This window comes from Colossoma macropomum, unplaced genomic scaffold, assembly GCF_904425465.1.
Source record: "Colossoma macropomum unplaced genomic scaffold, Colossoma_macropomum, whole genome shotgun sequence".
Taxonomy (NCBI): Eukaryota; Metazoa; Chordata; class Actinopteri; order Characiformes; family Serrasalmidae; genus Colossoma; species Colossoma macropomum.
The window spans coordinates 19,757,031-19,777,027 of NW_023494794.1; the positions used below are offsets into that span (position 1 = coordinate 19,757,031).

At 39.8% G+C, this 19,997-nt stretch overlaps 1 protein-coding gene across 9 annotated transcripts in view; it reads right to left on the minus strand.

Moving 5' to 3' along the window:
- Positions 1–19,997, minus strand: part of mtmr4 (myotubularin related protein 4) — a 96,640-nt gene that overhangs the window by 6,945 nt on the left and 69,698 nt on the right. For 7 of the 9 annotated variants that reach the window (XM_036580512.1, XM_036580511.1, XM_036580510.1 and 4 more), the window contains exons 5-14: positions 16,478–16,507; positions 14,205–14,287; positions 10,132–10,298; positions 9,240–9,336; positions 7,376–7,489; positions 5,871–6,067; positions 2,935–3,063; positions 2,192–2,303; positions 751–946; positions 44–229 (exon numbers count right to left, since the gene is read on the minus strand). In XM_036580512.1, coding sequence (XP_036436405.1) covers positions 44–229; positions 751–946; positions 2,192–2,303; positions 2,935–3,063; positions 5,871–6,067; positions 7,376–7,489; positions 9,240–9,336; positions 10,132–10,298; positions 14,205–14,287; positions 16,478–16,507 — 1,311 coding nt within the window. The remainder of the gene's footprint in view (positions 1–43; positions 230–750; positions 947–2,191; positions 2,304–2,934; positions 3,064–5,870; positions 6,068–7,375; positions 7,490–9,239; positions 9,337–10,131; positions 10,299–14,204; positions 14,288–16,477; positions 16,508–19,997) is intronic. The other 2 variants (XM_036580508.1, XM_036580513.1) reach the window with 1 other exon arrangement.

Sequence of the window (19,997 nt, forward strand, 5' to 3'; positions counted from 1 at the left end):
AAATTAATAAATGGATGGATTAATGGATGGGTGGGCCACATACCAGAAAGGCCTCAGTGAATTCAAACAGGCAGGGGAACTGCTTGAGGAGCTGATGGACGCAGTCCAGCCACTGCAGGAAGACTGGACACTGCTCGTTAACGTCCTCTGCATTCTCCCCGTGACCACAGCGGTCTGCAAACTTGTGACCGAAGTCCAGCCACTCTGTCTCGACTAATACCTGAAAACCCTACAGGAACAGGGCAAACAAAAGCAAGTGAGAAAAAGACTCAAACATTTGTGAGACACAGAAAATCAGTGGGAAGTGGTCAGAAATGGAGTTCAAAATAATCAGAAGGACGGTGGTCAGTGGCTGGTGTTGTATAAAGTGTTCTTTCTTTCATAGTATTGTTTGTTTTCTTACATAATGTTCTGCAGAGTTTTTACTAGATAAAAACAAAAGCAGCAACAATATTTTAAAGGATTCACCATTCATCTAGCCCAGCTGTTTCCACCCCGTTCTTAAGACCCCAGATGGTCCACATTTTTACTTTCTTCCCTATGTGTTTTGAGTTAAAGTGGAGCAATAATATGGACGATTTGGGGGGCCCTGGGGACCAGATTGGGAACTGCTCATCTAACTTTTTCAGCTTGCGCTTGGAAGCCTTCCCTAAACTTGAAATAAAACTGCTTGGAAAAAGATGACCGTGTTTGTGCTTGGAAAAAGATGACCGTACCCCCACAACTCGTTTCCTCTTGTAGTTCCCTCACCTCAATGGTTCTGTAGTAGGGGTCCAGCAGGATCTTGGCAAGGGCCACAATCTGAGGGGTGCGGTCCCACCCATCAGAACAATGGACCAGCACTGGACGCCCCTCCCTCTCCACCGCAGAAGACACCAAAGTGGCTGCTTTCAGCATGACAGACAGGTGCTGCAGCCAACGAGTGCTCTCCAGTGCAGACAGCCAGCTGGGCAGGGGAAGTGACATTAAGTATTAGGACTTTATAAATGCTTAATTTACTAAACTGAAAGTAGGAATTGAATATCTCTGATAATAGTATGCAATGAAGAATTAGATCTACTATGTATGCATGACTTTTTCACCCAGTTACATGGATCTACACCCCAGCTAATAGTCCAAAATGAAAGATTATATAATGGAGACGCATAATGGTGACCCATCAGGGACACATCAGGGTCTCTGTGCTCAATTTAGTTTGACCCAGTTACTTCTGAACCATGCCCGTGTGGGTCTATTTTAAACCGGGAAAGCAATGCAGAATCAACTTTGTACATAGAGCTCACTCTATATATAGCCTGTCACTGGGCATGTGATGTCATTAACAAGTCCAAAACAGAAAACGAGTCCAAGTGTGGTTGTGTAAGGGGCTAAGAGGGATAAAGAGTGGTAAAAAAACAAACTAATAACAAAACAACAGTTGTATTACCATTCACCAAACTAGTCCAACGACTTTGATTTCTTAACCCTTGTGTGGTATTGGGGTCTGTGGGACCCTTTTTTAATGTTCACCAAAAGAAAGAAATTATGTGATTTATCATTATTTCAACATCAGATTCCTTGGCTCATTTTCTGTGAAGAACATATAAAGTAACACATTTTCAATGACTTCACACTGTTCACCCCCCACACATTTATATTACACAGGTGGTGTTGGGGTGAACCTGTGAGGAATAAAAGTGTGGAGGTGCTGTGTCCTTCACTCTGTTCTCCTCCTACATGGCCTGCTGTAGTGTGTGTGTGTGTGTGTGTGTGTGTGTGTGTGTGTGTGTGTTTGTGTGTGGACAACATGGACAGGCTGCTGACTGGCTACAGCTGCTAAAGGAGAACCCTACACTGGCCACCTGTGATTTTTAAACATTTGGTATTTTTACATAAATTGTTATGGCTGTATTGATTGGGGAAAAAAAGTTACAAAACCACAAACACCACACAAGGGTTAAACGTAAACATAACAGGAAGAGTACAGGGAGATACACTCAGAAATGAGGATAACAGAAGAAAAGATACAAATCCCTCAAAAGGCCAGGACCTGCTGACGGGTCCACGCTTCCATTTCTCATCTCTATAACTCAGTCATTCTTCAGCATTTTCAATGTAGCTACTGAATGATAAGCCTTAAAGATGTAATATGCCTGAGAGCACATGTGACAGAGGTGAGTGTAAAGATCACTGGTTAGTATTGCATACTCACTTGCCAGGATCAGGAATCTGACTGCAAACTGCTCTCAGAGACTGGAAACTGTTCCTGATGGAGTGGATGTTGGCCATGCCCATGAACATAACCTCACAGTTTGGATAGTATTCTACAGCCAGAAAGACAGACAGATACACTCATAAGCAATGCTCAAAATCACTAAGAGGAGTCGCGAATGTCTGATCTAACAACAATTCAATTAGATTACAACTGTTTAGGAAAGACTTCAGTGAATCATGAAATCTCACCATGTTTTGATTATTTTGGTAAAGCATTTTGGGGAGATATCTACATCTGAAAAGAGAGCCTAAAAACTTTTCTGGCCAAAAAATAAATAAATAAATTAATTAATAATAATAATAATAATAATAATAATAATAATAATAATACTACATCCAGTAACATCAGAGACCATCCCTCATTTGTTGAATTTCAGGTCAAATAAAGCAAATGTCCTGAAAAGAATGAAAGCAGTAATACAGGCAAAGAGTGGACAAACTAAATACTGAAAAAACAGTCTGTGTTGTACTTGTGCTAAAATTATTTCATTAAAGTGAAACCACTGTGTTTACTTGTATCACATGCAGTGTCATACCAGCCCGACAGTTAATGAATCATAGGGCCCTAGGAGGTCGTCCACAGCGCAGCAGCATGCAAACACATCTCCACCCAGGAGAGGTGCCCCCTGACTGGGCTGCGGCAAGGCAGCGAGGGTAGTGAGGAGAGAGGCTGGCACTTACCTTCACACTCACAGCCGCCACCCTTGGCGCGGTTGGCCACTGCAGCAGTGTAAGAGCGCGCGTCCAGAATCAGCAGCTTCTGTGGTGCAGCGCTGGCATCAGGACCAGGACCGCCTGTCAGAGACGAGTCTGGGAGAGACAGAGAGAGACGAAAAAAAGAGAGAAAGTATAGAAATAAAGAGACAGATAAGACGAGAAAGAATAGAAAGACACAGAGAGAGAGAGAGAGAGAGAGAGAGAGAGAGTGCGAGAGAGAGAGTGCAAGAGAGCGAGAGAGAGAGAGAGAGAGAGATAGAGAGAGAGAGATAGAGAGAGCGAGAGCGAGAGAGAGAGAGAGAGAGAGAGAGAGAGAGAGAGAGAGAGAATGCATTAGCAAAATCAATAGAAGCTCTTTCTGATGACCACTGCAGAGGAGCTGTCTGGCGCCATAACCACATAGACACATTGCCACTGCAGCTAATTTACTTAATTATACTTAATTAGTAAGTACCCAAACATAGCAGTGATTTATAACTTACATGTACTTTCATTAATGCTTTGTTGTAAGTTTGAATGTTTAATGCTGTAAATGTTAAGGTGTAAAATGAATATATCGAGGCGAAACAAAATGAATCAATTCTATGGTTGTGACACTGTTTACACCTTGCATTACAATCCTTGTTTCCTGTCTGGATCATATCTGGACAAACTTTGGCCGGATTCCATTTACACTTTTCACTAAAATGTACCCCCTGTATGACCAGATGAGATCCAGTTGTCCTTTCTCAGTATAAAAGAAGTACATCAACACATATCACTGCCATTTTGTTCATCCTCTTCCCCCCAGTTAGGATAACAGCTTTTCTGCTCATGTAGTAAATGGATAATGAAAATACATTCTGTTTAGACTTTGAAATGTGGTCAAGATACTTCTTTGACCATCTCTAAATGTGGTTTGAGTGACCTGATCGTAATCTGAAAATGGGTTCTGGGGGTGTTTACACTTGGCTTTTCATGCAGTTGAGAAAATTCATTAAAAGGCATGTTGATGCCTTTATGCAAGACACAGCATACTGTCAACATCAAAACCTCGTAACTCCATTTTTCCACTTAAACAAATGAATAGTTTAATACAGTGGTCACCAACCTCTTCCTGGTGAGTTTAGTTTCAACCTACAACCAACGTGCTGCCCCCTTCTTTACCCAACACTAATGCATCTCATGCAGCCAATCGAGGACTTCTAAAGAAGGTAATTAGATGGAGCAGCTATGTCCAAAATTCCAAACCATTGTTTTAATTAAGGTATGAACACCAGTGGCGACATCCGGCATCGACACACTCTGTGACTTCATGCAATGTCTAATTTCCTCATTCCCGTAACTGCAAAATGCATTGTGTGAAAGAGAAAGTGACCAACTGTTGTGTGTATGTGTGAGCGCTAGACTACACAGACGACCTTTCCCATAACACGCCCCACTATTCTTGGCCACCAGTGTGCAAACATGGTAAAAAACAAAAGAGCCACTGCTACTTCGCGGTCTTGCATCCGCATCAAACTGGAAACCATTTATCTTCTGCTCCAAAAAGAGTGTGTGACTATCTGCATGTGTGTGTGAGACAGCAACTAATTACTAATGGCTCTCCACCAAGTGGTTATGTTTGCCTGAATAGGCTATATGCTATTATTGTCCAAGAGAACTGGAACCATTAGAGAATTAACTGAGGCTGATTCTATGCTATAACCAGAACTAATGGTACTCGGGCAGATTCTTGGCTTAGACTTCCGTCTATTCATGTCGCTCATTTACTGAACACTCAACAGCAAGAAAGAGACAGAGCACATCTCCCCAACACTAGGCCTCTAATATCCGAATGCATTGCTTATAATGGAAGGGGATTTCTCCATACAAAAATGGAACTGTCACTGTTTACAATCAACAAGATCCGAAGTACAGCACTGCGCAACAGCCAGAGATCATCCTTCAACTGAAATTTCCAGTCAAAACAGCCATTAAATACAAATTATTCATTTTTCTGGAGATATTTTTGAGGAGAATAAATATAAAAATAATCTAGTTGCATAAGGAAGGAAGAGTCAAATGAAAGTAAGTTTGAAAAAAAAGGAACAAAACAACAAAAAACAAAGGAGTTTACATTTTTGGACTACTAAAAACCATGAAAGAGAACTGATGGAACTGATGTATAGGAGAAAATCAAGCTCCACTCTTGCTGCAGATCTGAAAAAAATCATGTTTCTGTCCATTGTTCCACTGTGAGACAACTCAACGCTGTGAGTCTGACAAGATGTGTAGCTGCCAGGAAACGGTCAGAGAAAAAGAAATAGCCAGACAAAGAAAATGTACAAATTAAACAAAGAAGCTGGTGTTCTCCGAAAAATGGGCTGACCACTCCAGAGTCCAGACTTCAACATCACTGAATGTGTTTGGGATTACTTGGACGGTGAGAAGAAGAAAATGCAACAAACGTCTAAGACTGAACGTTGGGGGTGTGCTGCAATAAAGGCAAAATGTGGACACATAAGACACTCAAAAAATTTGATTTAGTTATTGCTTCTGTGTGATTTTCTGTTAAATTTGTTTTCTGCTTTTTCCTGATGATGAAAAACGAACAACTCGTACTTAATTGCTGTTTTGACTGGAAATGAAAGAAATGAAATGTGGTCCCAGACTTTTGTACAGTACTGAAGTTTGTAGACATCCGACAGAAAACACTTTACCTTTTTTGCTCAAATGATCAAACAACTCAGTCAGCCATAAAAGATCAATGTATAGCATTACATTATACTGAAATTAATTTTCCTCTTTTAACCATCCCTCATGCCAGTGGTCTGAAAGTATGTGCATGCCAGCGACATGCTAGTCATGTAAACCTAAACTGAAACCAAACAGAACCCTAGTCTTGAGGCCAGTGAATATATCACTTGTCGGTGTCTTACCAAAGTCGCTGTCAGATGAGTCAGGTCCATCTCCACGTGGCCGGCAGGCGGGTGTGCAGGCGGCCCTGGACCCCGGGTCCAACAGGCAGGCTTTAGCAATGGAGGTCACCAAATATTCATCCTCGGTGTTCCTCCAACCCCACCAGCTGATCTCTGGCTGACTGCAACGTGCTATTACTGCCCCATTCCTCTGGTGCCTGACATAGAAAAAGAGAGAGGAATATATACACACATATACACACGAGCAGCTCTTAAATGTGATACTTTGTGTATTTAAAATGTTTGCTCTACAGAAAATGAAAGGTATACAATGTCCCCTCGATTCCTTTGCACAACATACATCTGTAAACAAGGACAAAAGTATGGACGAATAAAAATAGGTGAAAAAGCATGCTGGTACTGTTTTTAGCTATGCAAGTTGTGTCCATTTTTTTTCACATGTAACAGTATTTCACTTTTTTTACGAAAACTTCGTAAGTGAGTCTATTTGAGATTACTTTAAAGCGGTTTGAATCAAGTGTATGATGACTTGGACTAAGGATATAGCTTCCATCATTTGTTTAGCTACATTAGTCTTGTAGCTCCAAAACATCAGACACATCTTAACTGGTTCACCACCTCTCTGGTGGAAAAGTGTAATTGCATACAACGTGTGGAGGAACATTTTGTAATTTGGGGTGGTGCTTCGGACACCTTCCCCCAACGGATAACCCTGATGACTGAAAGGGTATTCAAAGAGAACTCAGTCAAAACTGAAGGACGCGTCTTTAGAGGATGTCAGTGAATTGTCTATTATTGTCATCATACCTTCATGCCTTATTTAACAAGCATGAAGCACATTTTACACTGCCATATCTTCTGTATGTGAACCTCTGGGATAATGAGTGTTCCTACTCTTGGATGTTGGATCTGTCCAGTTTGAAAGACGAACCCGCACAAGAGTGGGTACCGGATGTTCAACGCAGGATTCTGCACTGTTGTTTAAATGTAAAATGCTTGATCAAAAGAGATTTCAGAGGAACACAGATGAGCTATGGGCCTAAATAAATCAGGCAGAAGACTCTCTATGAGTAGACGTGCTACAAAGATCACAAAAGAATCCTCAAAGAAGCAGTAAAGAGCTCTGAGGTGACAGCAAAGGATTCGCAGGCATCTCATGCACTCGATAACACCAGTGTTCACTCTACTGTATGAAAAACTATAATAATAAGAGTGGTGTTCACAAGAGATTACAATGGAGGAAACCACTGCTCTTAAAAAAAACAACAAACAGCACTACCGGAACAACGTTCTGTTGACAGAGGAGAGCAATGGTATAATTTTTTGGACATCTGGTTGAGGTTACTGCTAATAAAGGAGGTTCCTTAGTTAGTAAATATAAATGGTTACACATTCTTTTTCCATGAATGACCATGCCTGCTACAAACATTTGTTCAGTAAAGATATGGCACTGGAAAATGTCCCATTCACATCACATTCTGTGTAACTGTGTGTGCAGGTCTTACCTGTACACTACTACAGGGATTCTTTTCCAAGACCTAAAAGAGGCTACGCTTTCCAGTTCTTTATCAGTGATCCACACTGGCACCAGCAGCTTCTGAGGATAACTGGAACACAGTCTGAAGCACAAAGGGAGAAGGTAAAGATATGGTCAGTTTAATAATATGCAAACACAAAAACTCAACACTGAAAGCATTTGGACATCATTATGATTTACACAGTGATAATGTACATGTTACTGTACACTGAGTGGAAGCTTTGTCTGAGTTAATTACATATCAAAGTAAAGAACCAGCAGAGTAGAATGTAGACGATCAACATAAAAAACGCTCTCCAGATCTGAGCACAGAGAGGTGGGTACGTTCTAATTTTTTAATATTATTTTTATTAGGGCTCTCAAATGATTCAAATAATCAACCACGATTAACCACACTTTTTTCCCCTCTCGCTCAGTGGAGACCCGCAGGGAGAAGAGGAGCTTTGCACTGTGCTGTTGCTTTTGTTAGTTTGTTGCTCATTGATTTATCAATAGATTTCCTGTGAGAACTGCCCAGCATAATCAGCTGAAGGCATCACTTTAAAAGCTGTTCAAAAGTTGTATTTGATCAAGAGGCCTACAATCACATATTCTATCATAGCAAAATACAGTGTGCGAGCAGGCTTCAGCCTGGACTACTACGGATGGGTTGAATGGTCAGACTCAGAAAATGCGCTGAAGCCGTTAAAAGAACTGTTAAATCACTTATCGCTTTAATGTAGTAACCAAAAGAAAATGTTCTTTTCTACCTTACTTGACACTTTATTTACATTATTGATTTAATATAATGCTGACGATGCTTCAAAGCTGATAACCACTACGTTGGGTAAGAGAACCAACAGGGAGCTAGAGGACACAGCTGCAGCAGACCGCGTTTTACTGTTGTTCTGCTCCTACTTAAACTGAGTCTACACTAAAAAACAAACAGCATTTTAATCACTTTTATTTCATTTTATTACCATTCATATTGTTTGCTAAGTGTTAGATTTTGAGACTTAATTGTAGACCTATTTGACCCTGGCCAAAATTATCAACCTTTTATCTCTTTTGGTCAAAAAACGATAAGTGACACTATTGGCCATGTTTGCATCAAACATTCTCAGCCATCGCTACTTTAATACAACTTAACTTTGTCCCTACTTTTGTTTTTTTTTCTACCTTACTTAAATCTTTCTCCACCGCTGCTTGCAGCTGCAATCTGTGTTTTTTCCCTTTCTCTTCAATGCCAACCGTTCCTTCAATTAGTTCAGAATCTCCACTATCGCTTAATGCCCTGAGGGAGGTTCAGGCACAGGCAGATGGAAATATAGACACACATACACAGAGAGAGAGAGAAAAAAGACATGCACTGAGAAAACAAAAACCAGGAACACAACCCACCAACACACACACACACACAGAAATACACCGGTCTCAGTTGACTGAGGTGTGCTGCTGCTGACTCATACAACACAGCAGGTCCTGGCCTGCTTTAATTAAGCACCTCTATGGTGTCTCACCACACACACACACACACACACACACACACACACACACACACACACACACACAAATAACCTTCCCCACTGCTCCGTCCCTTTAAAATGATAATCACTGCTGCCTCAAACTAATAACAGAGTTGGACAGTAATTCCAGCCCAGTCAAAACACCAGTGCTTTTCCCTTTCATCCACTCTATTCTTTTTTTCTCCCCCTTCTTCCGTCTCCCTCAGCAAAAGCAAACTAATGGTCAAGTAGGAAGCTGGCAGCAGGGGTATAAACACATACACACACAGACAACTGAGGAAAACAGGAGCCCTGGCTTTGGTTTTGTATTCTGTGTGTGCCCCATACTTGTAGTTGCTGTTGATGTCGGACACTCTCCAGGCGTTCTGCATATCAAAACACATCCTCTTCACCTCCATCTCCATCCTGTGACGAACATGTTCACCTGAGAGAGAGAGAGAGACACACGATGATATCGGATATCTGTATCACCAGATATTTGCTTAAAAAATATTGGTAACTGACAGATGTTTAAATTTGACTGATACTTCAAGCTGATATTTGCTGACGTATTTCCTGAACTCCAGGGGAGCAGAATGTTTATGCAACGCTGAGGAGCTGTGCCAAAATATCAGCATTTTATTCATTTTACTGCATTTGTAACCCCCTACAAATAAGTGCTACATGGTTTTAGCTCATATCTCTGTTTATAAATGTTTATGTATCAATATAGCACGAAATACATCAGATATGAACATCAGCCTATGACTCCCATATTGGTGCATCCCTAATTCAGACTCATGAGTATGTTCAAACAATTTTAGTAGCATAGACATTATTAATAGGCCCATATATACTTAGAACATTTGTGTGGTTTTATGTAACAAAAATGGTCACAACTTATTTTTACATGACCATTTTCCAACCTCACTTTATTAGTTAGAAGTAAACACTATTTTTTTGTTACTGTGCCTTTAGAACTGACATAAATGAGCTCTGTTGTGATTGGCAGTCCTGTATTGTGCCTCATATAAAAAGCACTCAGAGCTTAAATTTAAATATGAATGGGTGGAGCCAAACTGCTACAGGCCTGATAGGTGGATAGATGTAAAAGAGTTCGTTTTCATGACATCACAGAAAAAAATGAATTCAAAGTGGACTGTCAGGTGTTTAATCCACCTTTTGGGGGGAAAAAGTTCTTCGAAGTAGAGTATTAGCAGTCAGCTGACTACATGTGTACCTGGTCTACACAAATGCAGGTGCTGGTCCTCGTCGTCAGCACAGCCACCCAGGCACCATGCATGATATGCTAGAGCGAACAGGTCCTCCAGCCGGGTGGGGTGAGCTATAGCCCGGTTTAGCCTCTTCAGCCACTCCTGACACTGCTTAAACGTGGAGAAGTGACACCTGAGGGAACACAAGCATCATCATAATTATCATCCACTACATCAGCTAAAGACAGTATTCAAGGCATTTGTTTTAGGGCCTGTCAAAGGAAACGGGACAAACGTACAGGTAGTGCATTTTTTCAAAATTAGAGTTACTTTTCCTCAGAAATATTCTTATTTGTTTTTAATGTACTTAGAAAATAGTGATATAATAAGAGTAACTATTGACAGAGAGAGCACCAGAGAACGGGCGAGTGAGTAGGTCACAGCTTCAACCAGGCCTGGTATTTCGGTCTGAACTCAATCTGCCCCACAGTCTGAAACTGACTCAAACTGCCATTATCACCAAACACAATATATACAGCATTATATATTAAGTATAGTGCTCATAGCGCCCAAGTTATAAACAAATCAGCAAGATTATGTTTAAATCCCACTTTAACGAATTTATTCTTCAAGCAGTGCTTTAGAACAACACACCAAAGGTTTCTGGAACTGGTTCTGGATAAACTTCCCACACTGTGTTGATCTCACGCAATGCGGTGCTGACACAAAAAACATGTGCCTTCACCTGTTTAATCCTAAAACTCTTCTTACTATTAAAAAAAGTTTCCGAAACTATTAAAAGCAGTAGAAAAAACGGGTCTCCTAAAAACTGTGGAAGACCTGGTAGACCACCAAAACTGTCCCCATCAGATAAACAGTACTTAAAGCTTTCATCTTTGAGAGAAAAAAATCAAGCTCCGCTTTTGCTTCATATCTGAAGGAAAAAAAGGGAAAACCACACGTGTTTCTGTCCATCCTTCCACTGTGAGACAACAGATCAACACTGTGGTTCTGAAAGGATGTGTAGCTGTCAAGAGGCTCTTACTGAGAAAAGGAAATGGACAAAAAAAGAAGAAAATTTGCAAATCAAACAAGGAAGATGCTGGTGTTCTCAGAACAAGTCCAGACCTCAACACCACTGGATGTGTTTTGAATTACTTTTTGAGATGCAGAAAAAGCAACCAACTTCTAAGACTGAACTTTGGAGGTGTGAAAAAATCCTTGCAGAGTCAAAGAAAAACTGAAAGCAAGTCTTCTGGAAAGAATGGACGCTGTAATAAACTCAACGTGGAGCTGTCATATTTTGTCTCTGATCCAAATTACTCAATTTATAAACAGCTTAATTACAGTAATGGGAAGATGCACAAGGATATGTTCCCACTGGCTGAAAATAGAAATAAAACATATTATAAATAGAAATAGAAAACCCATAATGCTCTGGAAGGGTCTAGCATGAGAAGCTACTAAGCACCTTGTAGTTCTACAGATGCTACAACTTCTGAGAACATATTGTTCCTCTGTGTGTGTGTGTGGCACTAGAACCTCAGACACAGAGTGTTCTTTGTGGACAAAAAACAGGGAGTTGTTCCCAGTCGCTTTCTCCGTTCAGACGTTCTCTAGCCAAAAAGCACCCCCTCTCCCACCATCCCAGGAGCCATGAGCACAAAGGTGCTGCACTTTACACAATGGAAACACGGCACCCCTTCAGAAAAGAGCTGTCATACTCTGTCAGAGGCACTGAGGAGTCAGCATGAGCCTACAACACACAGCTACACAGTACCCCGGTCTGAAACTGACAGCTGTGAAATGGGAGCAGACAAATGAAACAGAGAAAAAAGAAGGAAAAGATGAAGAAAAGATGGAAAAGTACAAAAATGACTGCACATACTTTATCTCAGAGTGTCTCAGTGCCACATTATAATGAAATATAGCAGTAGGACCAGGCCAGGACAATAGGACGAAGAGCAAAAACAAAAGTGTGTGTTTTAGTACATTTTTAACACACAAATGTCCCAGATTTGTAGGAAAACCAGAGAATAACAGGCGTAACCTACAATATCAGGACCACCTAAATGGTCTTTACAATAGACTTTGTAAATGTTTTTTGACCAAATTTACATTTATATTCTTAAACTGAAAGTGCCACTTCTTACTGATTACTGAAGTAAAGGTTTGGGTTAGGCTTACACTTAAAAAAATCTTATTTCAAGTAGGTGCTTCATATGCTTAGGTTGCTTTCATATCAAAATAATATCATTTGAGCTTCTGAGCACAGCAGCTGCCCTTTACATTGTGTGAACATGGATCAAAATTGTCCGACATTCCCTGGAATAAAATAAAATAATAGTTTAACTCATATTAAAAGTTAAGAAGGTTGTTGTCTTATCTGGTAGTTACCATTCTGGAGATGCATATATTCAGTATTCAGGATAGTAATTAATATTACACATATGGAACATATTGTTATTATGTGTATATATATATATATATATATATATATATATATATATATATATAAATATAAAAACACTGAGCACCAGCTGCAAAATAACGACTCGCTTTACGCTGCAGTTAACCATTACGAAGTCTGTATTTTAGTATTTATAAAAACAGAAAATTAGATTAGATTTTAGACATGCAGTGACTGCCATGCTAATGTGTGATCTGTAGCTGTTTGGTCAGATTCTGAACAAAACCATGTGTTGGAACAAAAACAGATACACACTATGATGCAAGCGGGTGCTTTAAGGTCATTTAGTGCCTTAAAAACTAGTAACAGTACTTTAAAATCCATCCTTAAAGACACAGGTAGCCAGTGCAGTTCTCTTAGAACGGGAGTGATCTGATCTCTCTTTTCTGTTTTTGTTAGGATGTGCGCTGATGCATTTTATATGAGTTGTAAAGGATGTATTGTTTTCTTAGGAAGTCCAGTAAGAAGAGCATTACTGTAATCAACTCTGCTTGTAACAAATGCATGAACAAGTTTCTCTGCGTCACTCTGAGATAGAAAGGGCTGAACTTTAGCGATATTTCTCAAATGATAAAAAGCTACTTTAGTGACTGCGTTCACATGCAGGATAAAACAGAGCTCAGAGTCTAAGATCACACCCAGGTTTCGTACTTCAGCTTTGGTATATAAAGCTAATAAACAAAGTTTGTCATAAAGCAGCCTTCTCTGAGTTTTTGTACCAATCAGCATTTCTGCTTTTTCATGATTTAATTGTAGAAAATTTTGTGACATCCATTGAGAAATATCTGACCCACAGCTGGTTAGTCTGTCTACAGAGTCTTGACCATCAGAATGGTAATGTATAACAGGGTTTCATCAGCATAGCTATGAAAATTGTATATTATGTTTCCTAATGACATCACCCAGAGGTAGCATATACAAAGAGAAAAGCAAAGGCCCTGTAACTGAACCTTGAGGGACATTTTTCCTTAAATTTGTTCCTGAGGAAGGGTCTAAGAAAAAGTCAACATCAGATTGATGGCATGTTCTTAAACCACAGAATTGTTCACACCTTTGTGCTTAAGTGTTTGTAGATTCTGTTCTTACTGAAGAACAAATCCCAAATAATAAAACTTTGGTGAACGTCAGAATCTTCATGAAAAAAGCGTAAGAGGGATAAGAGAAGATATTTCTTCTTAAGAATGGTTTGAGGAATGAGGCCCTTTGAGGTTAATCTGGCAAGTGTTGAAAAAGCTGATCTGAACCTGATATTGTGACAGTTTTCTGGCTCTATCTGTAACGCACAGGGATAATTAGTACCTTTTGTGGTGGAAGGAATTGCCAAAATGCACATTTGATACGATGTTTTGGGGTTTTTTGCTTCAGCCTTTTCTTTATTTTCAGAACTGTTGTATAAAAGCAACAGAACTCAAGGTCACATGCTACTGAGCCAAAGACGAGTATTGTAGACCATCACAGCCATGACGTTATTCATGATGACAGACTCCCTCTCATGTTCTGTTGCTTACTCACATACACGCACATACATTTAATACATATAGGATATAATTACTAAATATAGGTACTTGAATACTGATGAAACTTACGGGACATCTTTATGACCCCAGGTCCTTTGTATAATATGCCTACCTTACTACTTTGGAGTCCTTGCAGATGATGTGCAGCTGGAACATATCTCTGCCCTCCACGCTTTCAATCAGCCTCAGAGGCACCTGCAATGGAACACAGCCAACGATCACATGACTGCCACAGGCCAATAGGAAAATGCAGCTCTCACCATAAAGTAACTATGATCATGTAAAGAAAAATTTAACAAATAATTTTGAGAGAAGTTTCTATCCATGGTCCTTTCTGAAAACAGCAGCATGCTTTTATAAAATTGGGGTCAACACTATTGGTGCTTCAGCCACAAGCTGCATTTTAGTGCTGATCAAAGACCAGCCATTGTAGCGAAGTCCTAGCCTTGATTTCCAGACAATAGCATCAGCTAAAAATGTTGCACCACTAAAATAGCAGCCGCCTCTCTACTTTGACGAGAACAGAGAGTGTGCTTAAACTTGTAGTTCCTTTCCCTTTTAGTTCTGGTTTGCTTAGTGTTCACACTAACATATTTAACATCGAACCAAAAGATGTAAATAAAAGTAACACAAGTAAAAGATCACAACTGATTGGGCAGATTTGATGATGTACACTAAATGTTGACTGAACTTTGTTTTATCTGTCTTAGGGTATTAGAGCAACAAGCTACGAGACTCATTGTGGGACCGTGGTTTGGCATGGCACATCCTTTGCATGGTAACAGCCTCAAGTGGCTCATTGCTTTTACAAAACTGAAAAAATCCTTGGCACCTTAATACACAATAATTTGTGTGTGCAGACAAATGTGTACACCAAGTATTTTATAATGACTTCAACTGTGCCTCGGCCTTGTTTTAAAACCAAAACTATCCATTCTAGAATGACTGATTTTGAGCTCATGAAGAGATGATAAAATACATGCACGTATCAAAGCAGCATCAGAAACTTGTCTTTTCCATGTACCAAAGAGGTTCGGCAGACAGGAGACGATGGTTCGTTCTGTCTTTGGTTCGTTTAGACATCTTTGGTCTGTCCTGTGTTCATACGTCAAGCTAACTGCACCGGAGTAAGACCGACCGGCTCAAGGGGTCTCGATTTGTTTCTTTGGTGTGCAAAGTGTTCTGACACGAGTGTTCCTTTTAATTGAACCAAACCTGCCAAGTCTGAATGCTCCCCCAAGTACAAGTCCAAATAAGCAGATAAGTCACAAGACTGGATTTTCTGTTGCGAGTCATTTTTCCAGAATTTAGGATGAATGGCACTACTCAGATTCTACAAAAAGGATAAAAATACATAAACACTAAGTTTCATAAACACTTTCTGGAAATGTGTTTTCTGTTTAGTTAACATTTAAGAAAAAGTCTCGCTCTGGTGTAAAATTATAAGAAGAAAACTGAACACCATAAGCTATGTAAGGTGTGTACAACCTTGTTTTAGAGTACAGACGAACATCATGGTTCAACTTCATTAATTTTAACTTTTAAAATATCATCTGAACTAGTCATGGACGGTATACCGGTTCATCCTGGTTATTAGTTGAAATCTTCCTCAGGTTTAAGTTTTGTCATAACAATTACACTGGTATGACAAATAAGAGCAGATAACGTGACATACAATATGAGCCAAACAGTGGCATTATCCCGTTTAGCTGAGTGGCTGAATCAGGGATGTTTAAGTCACGCTCCACATTAAAATGAAAATACAGACCCTAGATCACCTCGCCTCAGACCTGTCTAGTCTGTTTCAACAGCAGTAGTCCACTTTGTTTTCGAGGCAGTAGACCGTAAAGAAACGGCTCATCTTCTGGGGTTAGCCTTACCCTAACATGGACATCTAAGGCAGCAACTGTGGACCAGCTGGTGTTGATGACTGTGTAACTGTAATATTCTTCAGTGTTTTATGGTCGGAGGCACAAGTGTACAGGACGCATAAAGGAGATGAACGACTCCAGAAAATCGATGAAGTTAAAGTTGGCTCCTTAAATGGTGCAGCAGTTACATTCAGACGCCTGTACATTATTGGCCATACCACCCACTACTATCTAATACATTGATATATTTAGAAAATATCATATTAAATTTTATCAATACTTTCCAGCACCTACACTGAATGTCCAGTCACTGTTATTTGTTCACTAGTAGACATTCCAGCTTGGAGAAACTGGAAAAGACTCTATGATCAGAACACTTAATGATATCACCTTACAGGCCCTGGACTAAACCTCCTGCAAAAGAAAAAAAAAAAATTAAAAAGAAAAGAAAGGATGTTATTGTGGGAGAGAGGAGGAAGAGAGGTGAAATGGAAGGACGAGTGCGAGTACTCACAGAAATCTCAGTGTCCACACCTGGGTACATCTACCACACACCAGGGCACAGACAAAGAGAGACAGAAGGAGGGAGGGAGGGGGGAGAGAGAGAGAGAGAGAGAGGGAGAAAGAGAGAGAGCAGGTGACAAAAGATGGGAAGACAAAAGGGGGATAAAAACAGGCAGAAAAAAGAAAAAATGACTAAGCAAAAAGGACAAAAAAGAGGACTTTTAAATGGAAAGGCAATGCAAATGTGCGAATAAGCAGCAGCTACATAAAAGAAAGCGGAGTCTAAGCTATATATGGCATGAAATAAGTTACACAGGCAGTGAGAATAGGTCTCTCTCAAATACACAAAAGAGTGAGCTGGCGACGGGTGATGGGTGCAGTCAATGTCTGCAACTCTTGAAGTGTCAGATTCGTACCAAATGTTTTCAGATCTTTTGGCAATTCAGACAATCAAACGTGAGCATAAAGATTTTGCATAAGCAGAAAAACGTTACTGAGCAGTGTGAATGAGTGAAAACTTATCACTACATCTGTCGCAACCATGCCTACAGCAGTGTCACAGTAACCTTTAGAGTGATATTTTGCAGTTAAAAGAGCAGGAAAACTCCCTTCTGATGATGTATCTTGAAGGTGGTAGGAGCTTTTGAAAAACTACAACTGTTTTTGTTAGCTGGTGAATACAGATGGATGGAAGATAAGATAACTGCTAGCTGCTAGAGAGCCATTTCTTCCTGCAGCTTTAGTAATTATCTTTAAATCATCATTACCATCGAGAGAATGGATCACTCAAATGACAGAAATGTCTCAACAAATTAGGAGGACAACAAGCTAAAAGCTAAACTCAGCAAGGAAGCTATTAGCTATCTAGATAACTCTGTTCGGCACCTTGGCTGAAAGGGTAAAAACATGTTGCTGGCACCCAGTTTGTGCGGAATAAAGACATATTTATTACAGTTTTATTATAGCTTTCGTTACAATTTTGTTAGACAACTAAGGCAAGAGTGGCAATGACGCTAGCTTCGTTATAGTTATTACCCTATATCAGTGGCAAGGTTAGCAGTCAGGATTGGTTGATACCACAGGGATTTACAATGGTTCTATCATGTATTTGTGTAATGCATGCTGGGTATTGTAGTGAGAACACTGATGAACAAAAACATGAAAGCGATGTCATTATTTGTGTTACGCAGTATTTACAATGTAATAATCCTGATAATGTTTAGCACATTTTTAAAAAGTTAATGTCCTTAAGTAGCTTACTGCTGTAGTATCCTTGCAATATGTTGTCTAGGACAACATATTTATATGTTTATAAACAACAGCAGAGCTGGTAATTATATCACATCACATTTAAACTGCAGATTATTTGCTGTTAAAGACATATGAGATGTTCAATGAAAAATCTAAAAATAAAATACCTTGGAAATTATGTCAATATCTTTGTTGAGAAATTATTAGGAATTATTTCAATACGTTTTTGTTTCTGTATCTTATAACAACACTGTGATAATATCAGAATAACGGGTGATAATTCTAATCTGACATCATGATGTGAACTGCTCATATAATCCTATACATTACTAATTAGCTGGAGTAAGATGTCAGTGCTCTGTTATAGCTGCTGTAGCCATCGTTCTACCCTGTTTCGTACAGTTTGATTGGGCTGTTCAGGGCAAACATGAACACAAAGCTCGTCTTTAAGTTCAACTTAGCCAGCCAGGTCAAAACAGGACACTGTCACTCAACAGTTGCCGCAAGGTTGACGCAATTTGCCCCTAGGGATTCTGGGTAACTCTGGGCTGAATTGTCTCTGGTATTTAAAACAGCTTTAAAAAGAATAAGGGCTAGGCAGTCATGGTTGACATTGCAAAGATCCCGTAAAAAGTCTGGCACCACTTTAATGATTATCAGGCTGGTCATCTGCCTCCAGGGTTCAGTAGGATGAGGAGGGAATGTGTGGGTGTTTTGAGGACAAACAGACCCACGAGTTAAAGGGACCAGGAGCACAACTGGCTCCTGTCACTTATGTCAAAAAACAACACAGGTTATGTCACAGGGTCATTTTGATCATGCCGTAGGGCAACATTATAGAAAACACGGTCATTCCAATGACAAGAGAGAAGGACAAATACTCAACTTCCCAAATTTGCACCATAGCGTCATGATATTCAGTTTAACATGTCAAATGTAAAGTATAAGGCGTACAAGCAAATGAACAAATGTGTCACAAATGTAAGGTGGCTGCAGTACTATGCAGCACTGTAACTGGTCTGATACAGGCTTGAGCCGACTAACGGTAGTATTGTGAATCACTGAGAGAGTACATGTATTGCAACTGCCAAACAAGTCGGATTATTTAATTATCAGAAAATTCCCCCATCTGGGGCTTTAAGATACACTACACAAAATATCTTCTCCAGCAAAACATGAATTGTTTAGATGTTATTATTATTATTATTGATACACTACAGGTTAAGCATAATGAAAATGATAAACAAAAGACAATTTCAAGCCACACTATGTAAGATGTGGGGGTTTGGAGACCTCTCTGGTCAAAATGTGTAACTGCATGCAACATGTGGAAGAACATTTTGTAATGCTGGTTGCGTTTCGAACACTTTCCCCGAGAGGACGAATCTGATGATTGGAAGAGTGTTCAAGCGCAACGCAGTTAAAACTTGGTGAAGGACGGGTCTTCTGAGGGTGTAAGTGAATTATCTACTATCTCTTCATCAATGTATAAGTGCATTTGAGATCTAAACACTGAACCCAATCTTTTTAAGCCTGCGTGTGTGATGTTAATACATAAGGACACAGTATGTGATCTGACAAACTCCCGTGAAACCTGACATGAGCAAAAAATTAGTTAACAAACGTAGCATTTTCTGCTAATTTTATTGCACAATTTCTAGTTATTTGTAGAGGAAAATATATATATATATATATATATATATATATATATATAAAATGAGCCATAACTGTTGGCCACAGGCCACATTTTACGTTTTATTTTTTCCCTTAATATGTTACATACAGCAAATACATTTGTGCATTAAAATACGCAGAAAGGTGTGTTCTCTGTAGAAGACGTGCTAACTTATTTTAACAACAAAATAAGTAATCTGACCAGGAACACACTTAATATGTATATCAGTTACCGGTATCGGTCACAGTGAGGTGTTAATTATCGGTCATCTCTTTCAACCTGGAAAGAGCATATCGGTGCGTCCCTAGGTTTTCGAGTGCTAAATGTAACCTCAGACGCTCAAAAAGGGGAGCCACAGTAATTTCAGCAAAGCTAGTTAACGGCAAACACTCAGGTCGTTTGTGCTGAAGTGTAAGAGAGCCCAACATGACCTCACTCACTCTTTGGTGTGCTGTGAAAGAACCAGCAGCCTTTCAGATCGGGGGCTAAAAGCCAACAGTGGCTCGGGAAAGGCTTCACCTCGCTGGGATAAGAACTAAAAAGGTCTCCTCTTCCCTCAGCACAGAAATCTAGCTTACAGCAGCTGGGGAATTAGGAGAAAAGG